General features: G+C 38.6%; 1 protein-coding gene across 2 annotated transcripts in view; it reads left to right on the forward strand.

Annotated features, from left to right (window-relative positions):
• Window positions 1-12795, forward strand: part of POLE2 (DNA polymerase epsilon 2, accessory subunit) — a 43719-nt gene extending 30924 nt beyond the window's left edge. Inside the window, exons 14-19 of one of the 2 annotated variants that reach the window (XM_071213943.1) lie at window positions 1082-1141; window positions 1224-1301; window positions 1686-1794; window positions 3050-3226; window positions 5489-5556; window positions 9680-12795. In XM_071213943.1, the coding sequence (XP_071070044.1) occupies window positions 1082-1141; window positions 1224-1301; window positions 1686-1794; window positions 3050-3226; window positions 5489-5556; window positions 9680-9698 (511 nt within the window). In that variant the 3' untranslated portion in view covers window positions 9699-12795. The remainder of the gene's footprint in view (window positions 1-1081; window positions 1142-1223; window positions 1302-1685; window positions 1795-3049; window positions 3227-5488; window positions 5557-9679) is intronic. The other variant, XM_058293458.2, reaches the window with a different exon arrangement.
• The last annotated feature ends 2935 nt before the right edge of the window (window positions 12796-15730 follow it).

The following is a 15730-nucleotide window of genomic DNA, read 5'->3' on the forward strand; positions in this document are numbered from 1 at the left end:
TAAAGACAAAAAATTAAAAAGGAGGCCAGGGGTTTGAACTGTGGACCTCCCATGAGGTAGGTGGACGCCCTATGCATGGGGCCAAGTCAGCTTCACAGTTAGCTACCTCTTTACAGTTAAATCAGGAAGCGGATTTGGCCCAATGGATAGGGCATCCCTGTACCACATGGGAGGTCCGCGGTTCAAACCCCGGGCCTCCTTGATCCGTGTGGAGCTGGCCCACGTGCAGCGCTGATGCGCACAAGGAGTGCCATGCCATGCAGGGGTGTCCCCTGTGTTGAGGAGTCCCACATGTAGGGAGTGCGCCCCATAAGGAGAGCTGCCCAGCACGAAAAAAGTGCAGCCTGCCAAGGAATGGCGCCGCACACACAGAGAGCTGAAGCAGCAAGATGACGCAACAAAAAGAAACACAGGTTCTGGGTGCTGCTGACAAGAATATACAAGCGGATACAGAAGAACACACAGCAAATGGACACAGAAAGCAGACAACTGGGTGGGGGTGGTGGGGAAGGGGAGAGAAATAAATAAAAAGTAGAAATATTTTAAAAAATTAAAAATAAACCAGTTAAAGTTAAGTAAAATTTGAGATTCAGTCCTTCAGTCACACTAGCCACAGTTCAAGCATTCAGTAGCTATAGTATGTGGCTAGTAGCTACTGTGTCAGACAGCACAAATATAGAAGATTTTTGACATTGCAGAAAATTTTATTGGACAATGCTGATCTAGAAACTTTAGCTCACCTATTAAAATGCATTTTAAAAATTCATGATTCAATTAAAGACAATAACTTGTGGGGAGTGGATGTAGCTCAAGTGGTTAAGGGCCAGCTTCCCACGTATGAGGTACTGGGTTTGGTACCTCCTAAAAACAAAAAATAAAACAAACGAAAAAACCAACTCTAATTGGAGAGTGGACATAGCTCAGTGGTTGAGTACCTGCTTCCCATGTACAAGGTCCTGGATTCAATCCTCACCTCCTAAAAAATAATAATAATAAAATAAAGACAATAACTTGTTTTTAGACTACTGGATATTGTTGTAATACTTTTTAAAAAATGAATTATGTTGAATTATGCATCCAGGAGCCGTTTTGTGTTTGTTCCTGGACCAGAAGATCCTGGGTTTGGTTCCATTCTGCCAAGGTAAGTTTCATTTAGATTTCGGCAACAGTAAAGAAAATTTTGTAAAATTGTTTATATTCCATCACATAAATTGTTTTTATAGGCCTCCACTTGCTGAAAGCATCACTAATGAATTCAGACAAAGAGTACCATTTTCAGTTTTTACTACTAATCCTTGCAGGTAAATATCAGTATTTTTTTGTTAAACTGTTTTTTTCCTATCTTTTAAAAATTCAATTCTTAGAATCTGACTCTGGATTTTTTTGTTTTGTTAGCAATAAATATAAAAAATAAAAAAAAAATTCTTTTTATTTTAGATTTCCCAAAACTTTAAAAATATTATAACTATATTTAAATAATTCACTAATAGTGAATTTAGAAACTGGAATAATATATGATTAAAATATATAGTCTCATTATACATATGTTAAGAAAAGTTATAAGTGGAAGAATGAAAAGATTACATATATACTCTACGTGCTGCTCTTACTGTTGCAACCTCCTAAGATTTAAATTATCTATTTTTTTCTGATGAAGTAAAATTCACCTACTGTTGTCATTTCAGAATTCAATATTGTACACAAGAAATTATTGTTTTTCGTGAAGACTTAGTGAATAAAATGTGCAGAAACTGTGTACGTTTTCCTAGTAGCAATTTGGATATTCCTAATCACGTAAGTTAAGATTCTTCTTTATTAAACTATCTTACATTTTGCATGACATACAATTTACAAAGCCACTTAATATTCTGCCCTTTTTTGTAATGTTTGTATTTCAAAACAATTTGAACATGATTTTGTCCTATGAAGCCTGTCAGTATTTCTCACCTTTTCTACTGAAGCATCCCCTATTGGCAGATGAAAGCCCAGAATATGAAGGAAATTTCTTTGAAACTTCTTTTGCCTTTAAAGCTTATAAATCTTACATTGTGTTTCAAAAAATATATGTTTTAACAAAATGTCCATATTTATCATGTTTATTACATATTTCATATATGTCCTCAAAAGGATGTATAGTAGTTACCTTTTTAAAAAAAAGATTTATTTTTATTTATTTCTCTTCCCTTCCCTCCCCTCTGCCTCAGTTGTCTGTTCTCTGTGTCCATTCACTGTGTGTTCTTCTGTGTCTGCTTCTATTCTTGTCAGTGGCACCTGGAATCTGTCTCGTTTTGTTGTGTCATCTTGCTGTGTTAGCTCTCTGTGTGTGCGGCCGCCACTCCTGGGCAGACTGAGCTTTCTTTCGTGCTGGGCAGCTCTCCTTATGGGGCGCCCTCCTTGCGCATGGGGATCCTCTACGCAGGGACACCCCTGTGTGGCACGGCACTCCTTGCGCGCATCAGCACTGAGTGTGGGCCAGCTGCACGCAGGTCAAGGAGGCCCTGGGTTTGAACCCTGGACCTCCCATGTAGTAGGGGGATGCTCTATCGGTTGAGCCAAGTGTGCTTCCTGTAGTAGTTATCTTATAGTTTTAACATTCCCTGTGATAAAGTTGTCAATCCCTGGTTACATGTTCCCCCCTCTGAGAAGTATGCAAGAGCATACAGAACATTTTTATTATTTATTTTATAATATTTAAACTTTATGTATGCTAGGTATCTTTTCTTGGTTTTATTCAAACTATGAAATTATGCTTAGATGAACAGAATGAGTAAATGAATTTATTAAGGACTAAGTAGTACAATGAATCCAATATGACTATTTGGGGGAGTAGCTTTTATTGTACATGGTACATTACAACATCATTGATCTTTCCTAAAATGATAGTTACATTTTATATTAGACATCAGTGATTCCCAAAGCTTTGCAATTCAAAACCTTCAAAATTGTTTCTCTTATTTTTTTAGGTCCTTTTGGTAACTTATTTTTAACTTAAATTATTTGTTAAATATTTTAACTTTTACAAATAAAATCTGTTCTCTTTCTCTTGTAGTTTATAAAGACTATCCTATCCCAAGGACATCTGACTCCTCTACCCCTTTATGTCTGCCCAGTGTATTGGGCATATGACTATGCTTTGAGAGTGTATCCTGTGCCTGATCTACTTGTTATTGCAGACAAATATGATCCTTTCACTGTGACCAATACGGACTGCTTCTGCATAAACCCTGTAAGAATGTAGTTAATATTATATAGTCATTATTTGTCAAGACAAGATCATATGTCTTTAAATTTAATATATATTTAATCAAATTACTGTCTAAAAATATACTAATAAAACACTGAGTTTGGTATAAACAGAAAGAAAGTTCATAAACATAGACTTTCAGTACAGTATATGACTATAAAGTGATTTATTTTGAAGAAACATATTAAACTTATACATCCATATAAATATTTTGCCCTTCAAATTAACTAGCCTTTGGGTTCCTCCCTTAAGAATTACTTTCAGAGTGTGTATTACATTCTCTTTTTTTTATTATTATTATTTATTTATTTAATTTCCCCCCCTCTCCTGGTTGTCTGTTCTTGGTGTCTATTTGCTGCGTCTTGTTTCTTTGTCCGCTTCTGTTGTCGTCAGCGGCACGGGAAGTGTGGGCAGCGCCATTCCTGGGCAGGCTGTTCTTTCTTTTCACGCTGGGCGGCTTTCCTCACGGGCGCACTCCTTGCGCGTGGGGCTCCCCCACGCAGGGGACACCCTTGCGTGGCACGGCACTCCTTGCGCACATCAGCGCTGCGCATGGCCAGCTCCACACGGGTCAAGGAGGCCCGGGGTTTGAACCGCGGACCTCCCATACGGTAGACGGACGCCCTAACTACTGGGCCAAAGTCCGTTTCCCCTACATTCTCTTTTGACACATTAGTGGTGCTTGTCTTTTGAGGATGATTTTGATTTTGGATATTTTTCAAGTCCAAGACTAATGACTAGAGGAAACTTTCATTGAGATATATTTATTATTTCATTTTTATGCAGAACCTTGAAGTTGCTTCAGAATTTCTATGGAGGTGTGATTGACTTTTTTAACTTAGGGAATAAATACTGCATAAAAATTGTTGTTTATGACAAACAAAATATTATCTTCACTAACTGATATCTAATCTACAAACTTCCTGGATTCTTGTGAATTTTAGACTTTTAATTTTTTTTGGTCTCATCTGGGTCATTTCTTAAAACATCATGCCTTATTATTGGTTACTACTTTCCTCAAAACCCACATTGTCTTCCTCTATGACAGGGTTTCTCAAACTTAGCACTGTTGACATTTTGGGTTAGATAATTCTTTGTTGGGAGGACTGTTTTGTGCTGTATAGGATCTTAACCAACATCCTTGGCCTCTACCCACTAGATCCCAGTAGCACTCTCCCACCCCCAGTTGTGACAACCAAAAATATCTCCAGACATTGCCAAATGTCCCCTGGGGGCAAACTTATCACTGGATAAGAACCTCTGTTTTACCAGATGAGCACAGTTAACTGATTTGGGTGACACATGTGGACTGATTTTTGTATAATCTTTATTCACATTCAAATATTCTTTCACAATGTGGTCATTTCCTTATTTAAATTTAACTCTTTGGGCATTCTCATAGTTTTTACTCCATTTAAAAACATTGTTTTTCTACTTTTTCATCCTGTGGTTAAACAACCACCTCCTACATGTCATTATATCTTTGTTCCTTACTGATACCTTTTGGACAAGTCCCAGATTTGCTGTTGACAGTACTTCATCCATATAAGCTTCTTCTTGATAACTTGTTTTACATTAATGTCTGTCATGGGTCAAGCATTGAGGCTAGTACTGGGACACATAGACTGAAAAAGCAAAGTCTCTACTCGTAATGTTAGAGTTTAGTAGTAGACAGACAGTTGTATGTGTGATTACTGCTTAGTGCTTTGGGAAACATTAATAGAGCATCAAATCCAGATTTTGGTTGTGGAGAGGGACAGGAAAGACTTCTTGAACATGAAGTCTGAGTGTCTCAAGTTCATACTGAGAATCACACAGTACTGCTTATTTCTATAATAACACTACATAGTTTCTCCTAAGCATTCCCGGTCATATCTGTTAGCACAAAACTGTCTAACTTGAAAGACTTTTGCTTCAAATGGAGATATTTTATAACATCTTCACTCTATAAAGACTCACAGAAGTCTGTCTCATTACTTTTTTACCTTTTTTTGGTCTTTATTTTTTTAATGTTACATTAAAAAAATATGAGGTCCCCATATACCCCCCATCCCCCTCACCCCACTCCTCCCCCCCATAACAACAACCTCCTCCATCATCATGAGACATTCATCGCTTTTGGTGAATACATCTCTGAGCACCGCTTGTAACCTTATTTTTAAGTCATGACAAGGATTCGATTTTAAAATAGGAATTACTTCATTAATGTTGAGTATTCACTTACAGGCATTTTTCTCTCCAAAGGGCTCTTTTCCAAGAAGTGGATTTTCATTCAAAGTTTTTTATCCTTCTAATAAGACAGTAGAAGATAGGTAAGTGTATCCACAGAAACAGCAAGAAGGGGCTTTCTCCTGGTACACTGCTAAAAATCAGGTATTCTGTAGGTGTGTTAGAGTATTAAAAATGCCTGCAATGACCCACTGGAAATGTTTTGGCTGAACTTATTGTGGTCATGCTGTGTGACATAGAATTGTAGGTACTTTATTGGCAAGTTTGTTGTGTTGAAAAAGATCAAAAAGCATTTTCTAAGGGAAACCATGTATCACTTGTGGAATGGGCTAGTTCTCTTACAGACTGATGCCTGGTGGTGTGTCTTTATTATTCTGAGAGGCCAACCCTGCCCTCCACTTAGTTGATTTTCAAAATTTTGGTAATCTGCTTTAGACTGGCAACAAAGAAGTGGGGATGGGGGCGCTGGGCATGAATGTAGTAATGGTGGGGAGTTATGATTGGGGAAAGTCTTGGGAAAGAAGAATCTCTGGGTGGATACTGATTGTCAAAAGGTGATCTCTCGATCACCAGCATCAGAATCCTCTCAGGTCCTCATTAAAAATAAGTTCTAGGACTCCACCCCAGACTCATTAAATGAATCTCTAGTTGTAGAGATACTGTTTCTTAAATGTAAGGCTTCTCAGATATATTTTGAAAAAGCTTCAACCTCTCTTTAAGAGCAAGTAAGCAGATAATTACCCTCCAGGTTCTTGTCAGAAAATATAATCTTGAACACATAGCTCTCCAATTGTCTTTTTTTTTTTTATAATTAACATTTATTCAAATAAAAGTGAATACAAATGAAAGAAGCCAGGTAGAAAAGATCACATATTGTATGATTGCATTTATATGTAATATCCAGAAAAGGTAAAACCATAGAGACAGAAAGGAGACTGGTGCTTGCCAGAGGCTGTGGGGAGAGGAGAATGGGGAGTAACTGCTTGGTGAGTTAGTTTCCTTTAGCAGTGATGAAAATGTTTTGAAACTAGATGGAGGTGGGCTTGCACAAGATTGTGAATATACTTCATGTCACTGAATTGTTCGCTTTAAAATGGTTAAGTTCATGGTATATGAATCTCATCTTAATTTTTAAAAGTGAATATAAGTACCTGGTGAAATTTTCAAACAATCCTTAAAAGTATAAAATTGAAAGGAAAAAACCTCCATTTCCTAACCTTGAAACCATGATTAACAGTTCCTGAAAAAAATTTATGCATACATATTCTTGCTGCTCAATACTCATGGAAAATTGAAGTCCATTCATTCTGTGAAATATTATAAATTTTATTCTGCATTCAACATGTATTTGAATTCTTATGGCAAGGCATGCCAGGCACTGCTTAGTTCTTAGAATACAGCCAGACACTTATAAAGATCATGAATATTCTAGCTTCTAGTTCCATAAGCTTGGCATAAGTATGACTTTAACTAGCCTGCACTGAACACTTAAAGATATTTTTAAATACCATTAGATGAGAAGAGCTACTTTTAAACCCCTACCACTCCTTGTTTTGTATACCTGGATGCTCCTGAGGGCATTTGATTTTGTGACCCTGGAATTAAGTTACTTCTGAGGCTGTGTGCATATTGTCTTTTCACCTTTAGACTAATTTTTACCAAATTAAGATTTGGGTTTTGCAGTCAACATATACAACTTAGTCTGCTATAAAAACTAGTACTGAGAACTTGCCGTAAATCTCAGGACAAGAGAAATCTGTGTCTGTCCCAAGTAACTGTTTATTTTTATCTTAGGGAGTCTATAAATCTAATAGGCTCTCTTTGCCTTGGCTGCTAGAAAGCACTGCCAAATTTGCACTATAGTGGCAAAGTACCTATTAGCATAAATGTTGGGTACTAATCTTAGGGTGATTTACATCTTAATTACTTTCATCTTATTAATTAGTATCTAACCATTTTATATTTTTCTTTTTTTAATGAGATAGGATATAATAAATCACAATAGGAAATTAACTGATTTATGAATTATGGACATAGTTCTTCAGTTACACCTCCTATAATGTTCCCTGATTGCCATGCATTTTGTGTTGTGCACTTTATATAGATCTCTATTACAGCTCTTCACACATTGTATTAAAAGACGTTTATGTGCGTGTCCTCCTTAAAAGTTTCTAGTTTAGTATCTAGCAGAGTACTTGAGTGTTCAGTTAATTTTTCTTTTGAGGGGGAGTGGGGTGTTGTGATGGGAAGGGAGCAAGAGGGAACCTCTGGGGTGGGGGTAACATTCTGTCTCTTAGTTTTGGTATTAGTTACATGGGAGGGAAGTTTGTGAAAATTCATCAAACTGTACACTGACTTGGGAACTCTTCTATATGTACTTCTTATACTTCAATTTATTTTTTACTTTTTAATTTATCCCCCCCCCCCCAAGTTGTCTGCTCTTTGTGTCTACTCACTGCGCGTCTTCTGTGACCACTTCTACCCTTAGCAGCAGCACCAGGAATCTGTGTTTCTTTTTGTTGCATCATCTTGCTGTGTCAGCTCTCCATGTGTGCGGTACCATTCCTGGGCAGGCTGAACTTTCTTTTGCGCTGGGCGGCTCTCCTTACAGGGTGCACTCCTTGAGTGTGGGGCTCCCCTACGCAGGGGACACCCCTGCGTGGCACGGCACTCCTTGCGTGCAACAGCACTGCGCATGGGCCAGCTCCACATGGGTCAAGGAGGCCTGGGGTTTGAACCGCGGGCCTCCCACGTGGTAGGTGGATGCCCTATCCATTGGGCCAAGTCCACTTCCCTTATACTTCAATTTAAAAGTTTTTAAAAATGTACTTGTAAAAAAGAAAATTTTGCCTTCATGGAACTCATGTGTGATGAAACTTGAGACTCTAAAATGGCATCTCTAGTCCTACCTGACCACTAAGCTCTAGACTCACCCCCGCTGCCTGCTAGATAGCTCCACCTGCTATCTAGCTGCTCAACATGTTCAAAATAGAAATATTGATTTTCCCGTCTCAAACCTGTTATTCCCCCAGTCTCAGCAAATAGTACCACTCAGGCAGCTGAAACCTAAAATCTAAGGGTAATCCTTGATTCCTCTCTAACTCATCCTGTGCAGCCATTCAGTTGGCAAGTCTTTCAGTCTTCCTATACAACCCAAATATATCCACCTCTTTCCATTTCTGCTACGAGCCACAATCTTCTGCAGACTTCTGCAACAGTTTCCTTGTTAACCTCCTCTTCAACTCTTGCTGTCTTAGAATCTATCCTCCATGCACACAGCACTCAGAAGTGACCTATTCCTATGGTCACAAAATCAAATGCCCTTGGGCATCTAGGTGACAGATAATTTGAGGAATCTTTTCAGTGCTGGATCTGGTGCAATACCCACAGCCCCAAATCAAAACAAGTTGATGTATATTTATTTTTTTCAGAGAATAGAAAACTTTTTCAAGTTATAGTGAAATAATTTGGTCTTCCAGCAACTTAGTTTCTCCTAAGAAATCTTTTGTTAGAATGTTGCAAAATCATATTGTGGATTTAATCACAGAAATAAGAGTCAAAGTAGATAAGGTTAGCCCTGTTTCAACATGTACATTCAAAGAATTTTATTTTAAAATAAATATTAGTGATATAGTGTCACAATTTGTTGGTGGGATTGAAAACCTTATGGAGGGCAATTTGACAAGATTTATTAAGACCTAAAATATACCAGTAATTCCATTTCTAGGAATTTATCCTACAGCTATACTTGGGCTTATATAACAAAAGTAGTTACCAGTGTTTTCATAATAGCAAAAGATATGAAAGTTTACGTGTATATTTTTTAAATGCATGTATTTATTCTGAACTTTTCTAATTTATTTAAATTTCAAACCCAGAAAGGAAACCATTGATTACATAAATGGTAAATACAATGTGTTTACTACTAATTAAAAAAGGAGGGGTGGGCTAGTGTGCATAGTATTTTATAACTTGTGTGTTTTTAGATAATATACCCACATATACATATGCTTATATGTGATTAGACTTTCTTCATAAGGATACATAAGTGCTTCTGGGGAGCAGAAATGGGGTACAAGACTGGTTTGTTTTTCACTATGTACTTTTTAATTTGGAACAATGTGCATGTATTATTCTACTTTTTAAATTATATATATAACTTAGTTTTCCAAAATGTTTATTTTTTTTACTTTTAAAAATTTTCAGCAAACTTCAAGGCTTCTGAGATTCTTAAAAACCAAATGAAGAAACAAAACCCATCATTTTCTGCTTAATATATTTTATGTAATTTTGATATTAAGTTACAATAAAATTATATAAACATACAAAGTTCTGCTGTCATTTATATTTCATGAAATTTTGATAATAAGTCACAATACACATGATGTTACACTTTAGAAAGTTTTGTAGGACATATATTTTCTACATACTCTTTTAAGAAAAATATACAGAAGTGTTAATTATACATTTGCATTGAAAAACTAAAGTTTGTCTCCATGTCATACTATGTTCATTTTAAGGAAAACAAATATTTAAAATTTTTGGAAGCACTGTTTTGGTCTAACTTAGGGTTTTATCACCATAAGAATTCTAATAGTATATCCAGTACTTTTCAAATTGTTTAAATTTCAAAACCACAGAATTTATTCTGAGAGTGAAAACCTGTAGTTAGTAGTATTATGTTCATTACATGATCACTTGAAGCTTTCAATATTGGACAGTTAACAATACCTGGTCCCAATAGTTTTTGTTTGTATGCTTGTTTTGAGGTACCACAGCCCAGAACCCAGGACCTCATATGTGGGGAGCTGGCACTCAACCACTGCACCACACTGTCTGCCTTGAGTTGGTTTTTTCATTTGTTTGCTTGTTGTTTTGTTTTGTTTTTAGGAGGCACAGGGGACAAATCCATGATGTCCCAAGAGCAGGTGTTCAACTACTTGAGCCACATACACTCCCTAGTCCCCAGAGTTTTTAGACTTAGAAGACATGTTTATTTTGAAGCAGTAGGAGGTTTTTTTGTTTGTTTTTTCTGTTTCATTTGTAATCACTCAACACCATCTCCTTATTTGTCATTTACTTTATGAAGCTGATAGAATGGCCAGAAATGAATCTGAATGACAGAAATTTGTCAGAGGTACAAAAGGTGTTTCAAATGTAGGAGTAGTGTTAGAACTTAACAGAACCTGGAGGGAAGGCATTTCTCTCAAATAGAATTAGTTTTTTTGGGGAAGGGATACTAATAAAAAGTGAAAATGACATACTGAAGGGGAAATTCCTTAGAGAAGTTTAAATTGAATGCAGTATTAAGTGATTTGTCATTAAAGAGGAAGTAACAATTTGAGATGTGGTTTGAGGATTAAAAATCTGGGAAGAATGTTAGAAGGGGCCTGATATAAGAAGAGCAGGGTTTAGCTTTGGTTTCAAGATTAGCATGGAAAAATTGGATAATGATAAAAATCAAGGGATAAGTTAAAGCCACGAAGATGCTTGGAAAAATTTACAACTTATGTCTTGAAAATAGTAGTGAAGTAGACACACAGGGTGGTTGGTCTTGTATAGCTATGAGAACTATAAAGCTAAATAGGAAAGATGTGTGGAAAGTTTTAAATGGAAGGTGCACACACGGTATCCCTTATTCTCTCATTCATTTAACAAATAATTGCTTCTATAATACAAGCTTAGGAATTTTGAAATTGTTTCAGGAACATAGCTGATGACTAGAAGATTGGGTGCGTTTAGGGGTTAAACAATGTGAAGTGAAATGAAGCAAAGCAGTCACCTAAGAGCAGTTCTGGCAATAATGATTAGAAAAAGACACTCCAATACTGAAAATTACAAAACACTGCTGAAATTGAAGAACTAAATAAACCGAAAGATATCCTATGGTCAAGCACTGGAAAATTTGAAATTGTTAAGATGTCATTACTACCCAAAATAATTTACAGATTCTATGCAATCCTGACAGCCACAGGGCAAGCACTGAGTCGTGAAAAAGGCTACTTATAAATGGTTGGAACTTGTGCCCAAGCTAGCCCTTCCCTACCATGCACCAGCTCCTTGCGGAGCCAGCCCATATACCCAGTGCAGATCCCTGGTCCTGGCTCTGGAAGAGCAGAGTAACCCTTGTACATAAGCTGGGATCATGTGTCTGGCCTAATCTCTCCGGTGATGGCCTGAGGGACTCATGGTCCCAGAACCTGTCCCATGTGTAACAGGCAGTTCTTTCTTGTAGAATACTATAGGAGAGCAGGCAAGTCATGCAGCCTGAAGCAAGGGATTGCTATAAAAACCTTTCAGGGGAGTAGATGTAGCTCAAGCAGTTGGGTGCCTGCCTCTCACACAGGTCTTGAGTTTGGTTCTCAGTGTCTCCTAAAGAAAACAAGCAATGCAACGAGCTGACACAATAAACTGACATAACAAGCTGGGAGTGGATATGGCTCAATTGTTACATGTATCTATGAATTTTGTCCTTCAAGCAGTGAAGCTTGGTTGTCACTGTGGGCCCTGAGGGGAGGGAGAGAGGAATAGAATAGTTGGAAGAGGGGATACCTGGGGGGCAATGGAAGTATTTGCATGATCCTGCAATGATGGATATAGGCCATGTTAAATATCACCAAAATTTTATAACGGTGTGTACCCTAAAATGTAAACCATAATGTAACCAAAAATGTATAAAAGTATATGTCTAAAATGTAAATCATAATGTAAACCATAATGGAACCATGGTTAGTAGCTATGTTTCAATATCTGTACATCAGTTGCAGCAAATGGAAAATATCCACATGTAAAAAGATCTTTGCTGGGGAAGGGTGAAAAGGGTTTGATGTTGGGTATATATAAGTTTCCTATATTATTATTATTTTTTAAAGATTTATTTATTTCTCTCCCCTTCCCCTCCCCCCACCAGTTGTCTGTTCTCTGTGTCTATTTCCTGTCTGCTGTTGTTGTCAGCGGCACGGGAATCTGTGTTTCTTTTTGTTGCGTCATCTTGTTGTGTGAGCTCTCCAGCTCTCTGCATGTGCGGTGCCATTCCTGGGCAGGCTGCACTTTCTTTCGCGCTGGGTGACTCTCCTTACGGGGTGCACTCCTTGCACGTGGGGCTCCCCTATGCGGGGGGCGTGGCACGGCACTCCTTGCGCACATCAGCACTGCGCATGGGCCAGCTCCATACGGGTCAAGGAGGCCTGGGGTTTGAACTGCGGACCTCCCATGTGGTAGACAGATGCCCTATCCACTGGGCCAAGTCCGCTTCCCCCTATATTCTATATATGATTTTACTGTGACCTAAAACTTTCTTGAATACATCGAAAAAAAAAAAAGGTCGTAGACACTGAGGAAGAAATAGAAGAGATTGCCTTGCCACTGTACATTCAGGGCAACACCTATTACAGTGATGAAAGGCAAAACATTAAAAAAATTTTTATATTTTTCATTTTTTAATATTCCATTTCTTATTTTAGTTTTCTAAATTATTATGTATTCTATTTCTAAACTCTAAACCTATCATTACTATTTCATTTTCCTATTAATTGAATTTGATAATATATTAGACTTTATTGTTGCACAAGTTTTAGATCACAGAGGGGTTCAACTATGGCAAAGGAGGAGCACTGATGTGGGGTGTCATTGATTGGAGATTCAGGGGTGGGAGGGAGTTCTCCAGGGCATGCAGAAAGGGTATATAGATATGTTTAGATGTTTGTTGGGTATTGACATAGAGGGTTGAGTATCACACGACAACTGAGGAAGTGCTGAGTTCCCATTCTGGGAGACTTGTTGCACTCCCCAATGGAGCAGCAACAATCCTCCAAGTACAAAGGCAAAGACCAGAGAAGAAGGATGGCCCAATACTGGGCCGTTGATACTGATGACTATGCTTATGAGCCTGTGTGCTTGAAATTTCAACCCGTCCTAGAGCTGCAGGGTGCCTAAGAGTTACCTCCTGAGAACCTGCATGTTGCTCAAATGTGGCCACTCTCTAAGCCAAACTCAGCATGTAAATGCATTACCTTCCCCCCAGCATGGGACATGACTCCTGGGGATGAACCTCCCTAGCACTGAGGGATTACTGCTGAACACCAGCTGATGATGCAACTAGAAATAGACCTTGAATAAAAGGAGGAAATGGTAAAGACAAATGAGTTTTTATATTCTAAGGGACTTCAAAATGAGTCAGGATGTCATCAGAAGAGTTACGCTTATGCACATCTCAGCAGGATCTCAGAGACAGCCAAAGTAGATACAACCCCAGGTAGTGGTGCTCCTGAGGGCTATGGAGACACCCAGGTCCTACAGTCATGACAGATGGCTCACTCTGGAGTTTGGTGCCTTGCCAGTGGGCCCTACTTTGGAATTTGTGCTCTTGAGTGTGATGGAATTGGACTCAGATGTGACCTCTCTACACATGCCTCTTCTGTCACTTTTACTGAAACTGTGGGTTGGTATATGCTCAGGAGACTTGAATCTCTGGACTGTCTATGTGCCAGCTGGGCCCTGAGCCTCAGCAGAGTTGTAACACGTACTCTCCAATTCATTGGATTTACCCAGGTCAGCTAACAGGGAGGTGATGATGGTCAACCACCACACGAGGGAACTGAGCCTACAGTTGCAAGCAGAATTCCATCCATCAGCCATGTGGGATCTAAGCCCCCTCTTGATTTAGAGGTGGAGTGGGCATCGCTGTCCCAGGGTCCTCAGGATGGAGGAATAAAATATGGATTAGAGTAGACTTACTGGTATTATAATATAGAATTATTGTGACTCTAGCAATGGAAGAAATTATATAATTGATGTGGAGACAGTGGCTGTGGGAGTAGCTGAAGGCAGAAAGAGGGAAAAAGAGGTGTGATATCGGGGTATTTTCGGAATTTGGCGTTGTCCTGAATGATATTGCAGTGACAGGTGTAGGACATTATATATCCTGTCATAACCGAATGGACTGGGAGAGAGTGTGAACTACAACATAAACTATAATCCATGCTGTGTAGCAATGCTCCAAAACATACTCATCAAATGCAATGAATGTACCACACTAATGAAAGAAGTTGTTGATGTGGGAGGAGTGGAGGTGTGGGGAGTGGAGTATATGGGAACCTCTTATATTTTTAAATGTAACATTTTGTATGATTTATGTGTCTTTAAAAAAAAGATAAAAAAAAACCTTTTGGGGTAGTAGATGTGGCTCAAGCAGCTGGGTACCCACCTCCCACATAGGAGGTCCCAAGTTTGGTTCTTGGTGCCTCCTAAAGAAGACAAGCAGGTACAACAAGCTAACACAAGAAGCTGGGACTGGATGTGGCTCAAGCAGTTGCACACCCGCCTCCCACATAGGAAGTCCCAGGTTTGGTTCCTGGTACCTCCTAAAGATGAGCAGACACAATAAACACACAGACAAAGAAGCCATTTCAGGCAAGAGGGGGAGCCTTTTGGGGTCATAGTATACATACTAAACTTCCTTTTTTCTTTACTGTCATTATATTCATTAAATGTCCATATAAAATTGGGCAGTGCACAGTGTAAACTATAATATATACTGTAGACCATGGTTAGAAGCAATACTTCAATATGTGTTCATCAATTGTAACAAATGCACCATACTAATTGTAGCAGTTTGATAATGTATATGAATTCCAAAAATAGATATTAGATTTTGTTTGTAAACTGGTCTGTTCCTCTGGGCATACTAGACTGTATTAAATTCAGAGGTTTCACTTTTACTTGTTTAAATTATGATTTGGGTTTTGATTGGACCTTGTCAGTAGGGTGTTGAGTCCCTGCCCCCTTGGTAGGCGGGGACTCACAGAGAAAATAACAGGGCAGAAGAGAATTGGAGTTTTGATGCTGGAGCCCCAGGAGGTAAACACACAGGAGAAGAACACAGAGGACTAGAGACCACTCCATAGACATGGCAGAGGCCCTGAGAAGAGAGAGAGCCTGGTAGTCTACAGATGACCTGTGGAGAGAACAGAGCAGCTGAGGCCGGAGAGAAAATGAGCCCCGGGAGAGAGATGAGACTTATCCCAGTCTATAGCTTAGACTGGAAGAAGCTGGAACCACAGAGCCTTTAAAGGAAGAGGAAGGCTGAATGTCAGCAGCTTTTGATAGCAACAGACTTTGGTGAGGGAAGTAACTTATGCTTTATGGCCTGGTAACTGTGAGCTTCTATCCCAAATAAATACTCCGTATAAAAGCCAACAGATTTCTGGTATTTTGCATCAGTACCCCTTTGGCTGACAAATACACTAATGAAAGATG

Source organism: Dasypus novemcinctus, chromosome 3, assembly GCF_030445035.2.
Source record: "Dasypus novemcinctus isolate mDasNov1 chromosome 3, mDasNov1.1.hap2, whole genome shotgun sequence".
In the NCBI taxonomy this organism is placed as follows: domain Eukaryota; kingdom Metazoa; phylum Chordata; class Mammalia; order Cingulata; family Dasypodidae; genus Dasypus; species Dasypus novemcinctus.